This window comes from Echinops telfairi, unplaced genomic scaffold (assembly GCF_000313985.2).
Source record: "Echinops telfairi isolate 266 unplaced genomic scaffold, ASM31398v2 ScPeMD7_7466;HRSCAF=8504, whole genome shotgun sequence".
NCBI lineage: Eukaryota > Metazoa > Chordata > Mammalia > Afrosoricida > Tenrecidae > Echinops > Echinops telfairi.
This window is the reverse complement of record NW_022111366.1, coordinates 3,223,465-3,229,776: the sequence shown is the minus strand read 5'-3', so window position 1 is coordinate 3,229,776 and position 6,312 is coordinate 3,223,465. Positions and strand designations below refer to the sequence as shown.

Genomic DNA, 6,312 nt, shown 5'->3' with positions numbered 1-6,312 from the left:
CCACCAGGCTGCCTCAGTCCTTCCGCCAAAGGTTTGAATTCTTTCTCGCCGCGGGAGAATGGGCCTCGGCCGCCCCATGCTGGGAATTTGGGCCGAAAGGTTCCACCCCAAAGCCTGGGACTGGGATCCCGAGCGCAAATGGCGGCGAGCTTTAAATATACTCCCGAGGCGGCAGCCGCAGCAGCTGCACTGAGCGACGCAGGTCGAAAGTGTCCTCCGTGGCTGCCCGGAGGGAGACAGCGGCTGGGAGGCCCGAAAGCCCAGCTCCACAAAACTAGTGCTGGAGACCCTCCCCAGGCCGTGGCAACTGAATCCTGGCTAGTGTGGACGTGGGTGTGAGAATAAGGGTGCCCAGTCCCCGCTTCAAAACCCGACGGACCTAGCTGGCTGGGGAGGGGGGACGAGGAGGAGCGGTTTAGGGACACTGGGCTGGCGGAAAATTTCGAAACACGCTTTGTCCTGGTACTGACGGTGCGCTGTGCCGCCACGCGTAGGGCTGGAGCCCGCAGAGGAGGTTGGCGCCCTGGGCCAGGGGCGCTCGGGCGCCTACTAAATAAAGCCAGCCTCATCCTGCTGGGCAAGAAAGATGGCCGAGGGAAAGGGGCGGGGGAAGGGGAGGCCAAGTCTTTGAATAAAAGTGAAAAAAAAGAACAATCTGACCCTTGGGCCGTCTTACCCTGGAGTTGGTGTCTCCGACAGGGCTACTGAAATCGAGAGTGTGAGAGAAGTGACCTTGAAAATGGCAGGTACAGTTAGTCGTTCAGGCTGGCGTCCAGGGCATCTACCAGTATGTGCACTCCTGTGCTGAATTTCTACCCGACCCTGGGGCCGTTTTGTTTTGGGTGTGTTTTTCTTGTTTCTATCTGCCTAGGGAGACCGAGATTCGAGGGGTCTTCAGTCCGTTCGCAGTCCTAAGCCAGAGAAACCAATTTAAACAAAACCTAGAGGTCTGGAGGGGCTGCTGCCCGGGGCAAAATCGGGACGAAGCCCACCCCAACCCCAACCCCAGTCCACTGCCATCCCTAGACACACCTTTCTATGTGGCCTTGGGCTTGTTAGGGTTCTGTATTAGTGAAGATAAGGCAGAAAGACCTAAAAAGGACACCGCCATTACCCAGCCCTTGTGGCGCTTTTCCTTTTGTGGGTCACCATCGTCCAGGGGCCCCGCGGTCCCGGTTCCGGGCAGGAATCCTGTAGCGTGGCCACCTCCTCCACTCCTGAGTTACCGAGTCAATGCTGCCTTCTGCTGAAGAGCTTTTCTCCAGTCTGTGCCCAGGCTTGACAGAAAACCTTGGTCACCCACTGTGATGGGGTTCCAACTTGGGGATCCCCTAGGCCCGGTGACCGGCCAGGCCTGGCTTCCTGTAGCCCGGCTCTACAGAAGGCCCGAGGGTGATCTTGGCTTTAGGCTCTTTCCTCCTCCCAAGCCCTTGCCCCACAAACATAAGCGATGGCTCTCCAATTTAAACTCCCATTTTAGCCTTTAAATGTTTAAAAAGTGCTATAAGACGTCATGGCAACAGAGCTTTCTCCGTTCCGTGAAGTTCTTCTATGGCGGGTTCTCCACTCCCGCTGTCACTCAAAGAGTGCAGAGGATCCTGGGGCCGAGACAGCGAGCTCATAACCCTGGACTGGTCTCTTGCTCACAACTCCTCACTTACTCCTTGGGGTGGGGGCAGGGAGGGGGTTGGGGAACGAATGGCAAAGAGAAAACTGCTAGCTGAGTCCCTGATTATGAATGACCCCAAGGGTTGATTCTTTTGAACATGCGACCTCAGAGAGGTCTCCGGGCGACCTGTGGCCTCCCAAGAGAAAAATTCCTGCGGACCCGAGCGTCTGCCACGCGCAGCTATGTAACTTCTACCATTTCCGCCGTTGAGAAAATAAATGACCCTCCCCAAACGTGATTTGTCTTGAGGCCTGACTGCGTGAAGGCCCTGTCAGGAGTCAATGGAGGGAGGAGGAAGGTCTGGCAAGAGAAGGGAAACAGTTTGGCCCCGCTCTTCTTTCTGGATGGCCCACACCCGAGTTCTGGTGGACAGGCCCCGCATCCAAACACAGGGAAAGACTTGAGCAGATGAAATAAATCTCCTCTTAATTTTCTTTTCATCGACTAATAAACATAATTCCCCAACACTAAACCCAAATACCATAACGGGCCAGAAGAACACGGAAAATACATAAAACCCTATCTCCGCAGGTCGCCCGCTAATCGCGTTATTATTAGACTCTGGAGCATGGAAATTGAACTGTCACTGCCTAAGGAGAAAATGTAAGCGACAGCTGTCCCTCCTCGGACCGGCGCGCTTTCTGGCCGGCCGGGATCTGGGGCGCTGTCCCTAAAGGTCTCTGGCCTGAAGTTGCCCGGTCACCGCCGAGAGGCCCTCTGGCTCCTCCCAGGGATTGCCTGGGAGGTGGTCGTAGGCCAGCCCTGGCTAGTAGGCAAGTGTGATTTTAGAAGTGTGATTTTAGAAGCCTTAGGCTGGGACATTTCTGGAGCCACCAAAACAAGTTGAGAGTGTAGTGAACGCGGGCACGCACCAGAGCCTTCGGACAACAGCTGTTCCCCGAGCTGTTTTGCACAGTTGAATCTTGGCACTAAACTCAAAACGTTCAACTGCCCGCCCCCCCCTCTGCGCGCCCGCTGCCCGTTCTATTAAGATACAGACATCGACATCTGTCCTGTGTTCTATGTGTGCCCAGACTGTGCAGGGCCACAAATTAATCACACACCCAGCTACTCGGATATATGGAGGTGGCGGTTCCTGAAGAATGACTGGGGCACGGAGTAAGGGTCTGATCCCCATTCCTATTTCTACACATTCCAATCTAATCCCAATATGTTCCCTGACGCCGGGAATGGGAGGCGGGGGGAGGCACAGCGACTTGACTCCCAAACAGTTGGTGAGCGAAGGACAAGGATCCGTCCTGGGAGCTAAATGAGGCAAAAATGGGCATTTCCTGAGAGTGGGACGTCAAGGCAGAAAACTGCTTCCTTTGGGCAGGTCCTAGCTCCCCTCCAAGGGCTTCCTTCAACCCACGCCCCTCCTAACCCCCTGGGGCCTGCAGCTCTTCTGCTGTGGGCACCAACCTGGTTGGTGGCTGGCAACGAAAATGCAAGCCACGGACCAGTCCCCTGAATTGGTTGAGGCCGTGTTAGGGAGGTTCGAGTCATGTGCGAGAAGAAGGGGGAACCCGCTTTGGAGCAGCGCGGGGCGTTCAGTCGTGCAGGCCGCTGTCCTTGCCACTCGGCCCGCCTGGCGTTCCCCCTCTGCCGGACCCCGGAGATCCAGCCCGACGCACTTACCCGGGTGAGGCTCCAGGCAGTGCGCCGCCGAGTCGTCCGCGTCTCCGAGTGGGCCCGCGGGGCTCAGCGCCTCCATGGACAGGTCCAGCCCCTTCTCCTCCCAGTCTCGCAGTTTACGCTTTTTATTGGAGCCGATCAAGGCTTCAACGGAGAAGGCATGTGCTCTCGAGCTCAGGGCGACTGCAGATCTTCTCCTTTCACTCATCTTAGCCGCCCGCGCCCTGGCCGGCCCCCCACTCGCCCCGCTACTCCTGAGCAGCCTGCGCCCTCAAGCTCCAAGCGCCTGCCGGGCTGGGCCCGGGAGAGGCGGCGGCGCGCTGCGGCCGAGGCCGAGGCGGCGGCTCCGCGGGTTCAGTGCACCCTCCTCCTGGGCCCGCCCCCGCCCTCCGCCGCGGCTCCGACAGGCGCCCCCAGCTGCCCCAGCAGCTAGGAACCAGCGCCCGGAGCGCCGCCCGCTCGCTGCATGAGCGCCGGAGTCCGGCTTCCCACCCACGGGGCAGGCGCTCACAGGCTGGGTCTCCTGGACTTCATCTTTTCTTTTTTTTTTTTTAATTCTCTCTTTCTCCTCCCTCTCCTTTTCTCTCCTCCCTCTCCCTCTGGCTCTCTCAGTCTTCCCGTCCTTCCTCTATCCAAACTTCTGGGTAACTTTTTACCCCCCCTAAGTTCCTCCCTTCCCAAGGAACAGGGGCAGGCAGTGCGCTCCTGTCCGAGGGGCACCCGCGAGGGAGGGGGGAGGAAGAGAAAGACCGAGGGGGGAAAAGCCAGCCCCCGACCAATGGCGAGGAGGGAACAGGAGAAACCCTGAAAGTTCAAGCCAATGAGAGGAAGAGAGAGACTGAGGCTTGGGCCAAAGCTCCGCTCCCCAGCGTCCCCGTGAAGCCCCACAGCCAACCTTAACCCCTGGCTTCCCGGACCCCTTTGAACTCCTCCTGGAGGGGGAGGGAAGGGGACCCACAGCCGAGGTTTGATCAGTTACAAATTCCTGTAAATTCCAAATCCAAATCTTTTGCTCCCAAATGTCCTGGATCTTTGCAAGACACTACAAGTCCAGTCCTTTGGGGGCAAATCTGGACTTGGGGGTTCGGACAATATTAACCGGCTCAAAAATGCTTGAAAACGATCCTCTGGCCTTCCCTGTCGCGCTTTTAGACCTCCTGGATTCACACGGATTCCCCACCCCCTGCCCCCGCGCAGGTTCTTAACGGTTCTTGTGCAGTGTTTTCTAAGCAAGGCTGCTTACCGTAAAACGAAACGAATCAACACCGAAAAGCCCCGATAATTTCCTGAATCTTTAAGATCCGAAGATCGCTACCACCCTCCAGCTCTACCTAAGAGCCCTGGTGCCCTCAGATTTAAAGGCCCGCACGAAGGGAACCCTCGCCTTCTCCCTTTGCGGCCGCGCGGCGGGCCGCACTCCGCCGACTCTGGCGTTTGTTGCCGAAGGGCGCTGGGCTGGCCGCCTGGACCGCGGAAAGGTCGCTTTACTTTTTCCTTCAAATTCATTTACCTCAAGAGTCCTAGGTTCTCTCCGCCCCGTCGACACTCTCCCTCAAGAGGGGAGGGGGGAATCTTAGAGGTCAGTACCTTCATCAGGAATTTTTAAAGGAGCTTAAAACTCAAAACTCCTAGACGTTCATATTTCCCACAGCCTCTCCTCAGGATCCGCTGCTGCAGGCCCTGCGCGCACATGAGTCAGATCCATCCAGAAGTCGGTCCTTCGGAGCTGGGAAAAGATCTCCGATTTCCAAGTCCAAGACCTACCTACAGCCCGAGCCTCCTGTTCCAATGCCCTGCTCTGGACTTCCAAGAGCCCATAAAGAACTGGGCCGGGGCAGGGCAATGAGCTAGGGACCCAGTAGCCCCGCAGCCAAGTCACAGGAGCAGTCAGACCTTGAGTAGTTTGTGAGTTAAGCTGCAATGGGTAAGGGGATGCCCAAGACCAGAGGCCACCGACAACAGTACCAGCCGTCCTCCCACCATAGGGTGAGAAAGACGGGGCCTGGTGGCCACTGAAGAGCAGGAGTAAGTGCTTTCCTTCCTACAATAGTGGAAAGAAAGCACGCTGGTCTGCAGGCAACTACTGAAGGCTGTGAGCGCCAAGAAAGGAGAGCAAAATGGCCATTTGGGGGCCTTCTGGGATTGTACCTCTAGTTTAAGGGTCCCTGCTGAGCCTGGCCAAGAGCCCTGGGAGGGAGCTGAGCGTGGCAGAACCCTGTCAGAGTCTCCCAAAGCTGCTTTGCCTTGTGCAAATTTGCAAATTTCAGGTGCCCCCCTCCCTCCCCGCCCCCCAGCAAGGCTCAGGGTTCACACCACAGACTCCACTGTGCTTTGCTTGCAGGATCCTGACTACCTCTTCACCTCTGCTGGGCTGCAACTTAACAAGTTAGAGACCAGGCAGGCCGGGAGCACACAGTTCCAATTCCCTAGCTGCTCAGCCCTCCTGGGCTCCTAACTAACCTATTCCAGTGGGCCGGAATGCTCTCTCTCAGGCTGATCTGGACGACTGAGCGAGCGTGGTGGGGTAGCAACCAGGCAGGCCTTTGGCCTTCCTGGATCTCCCCTTCGTTCCATCACCAGCATCTCCTCTGGCAACCGTCTAGCTGCACATTCCCCCAAAAGTTTCAGTTTGAGAAGTGGACATGCTATTATAAGCCACAGGCGCTCCTTGTGGCTAAGCAGGTTACTCCAAAAGAAGGCTTTTCCGTTACCCGGGCATGGAAATGCTGACCTAGGCGGCTGCATGGGGTGATTGTCCATAAACAAGAAATGGGATGAGTGTCCATTGGACTTCAATGAAGGACAGGCATGAGCACCCCACCCAGATCTATAGCTCCAAGTGTATGAGCTCCCGCACTGACTTTCTACCCTTTGCCCAAAGTTCCACCACCATCAACTCATATTTGTGCATATTCTGCAATTGTGCGTTCAGTCACTAAAAACCAATGGAACAGATAGTCTGGTCTCATAAATAAGGCTCTTGACTCTAGACAACACAACCCCAATCT

The 6,312-nt window shown here is 56.7% G+C and overlaps 1 protein-coding gene across 1 annotated transcript in view; it reads right to left on the bottom strand.

Moving 5' to 3' along the window:
• TBX15 (T-box transcription factor 15) overlaps nt 1–3,512 on the bottom strand; it is a 114,837-nt gene extending 111,325 nt beyond the window's left edge. The window contains exon 1 of the mRNA XM_004714873.2: nt 3,308–3,512. Within this exon, the coding sequence (XP_004714930.1) occupies nt 3,308–3,512 (205 nt within the window). The remainder of the gene's footprint in view (nt 1–3,307) is intronic.
• Between the last annotated feature and the right edge of the window lie 2,800 nt (nt 3,513–6,312).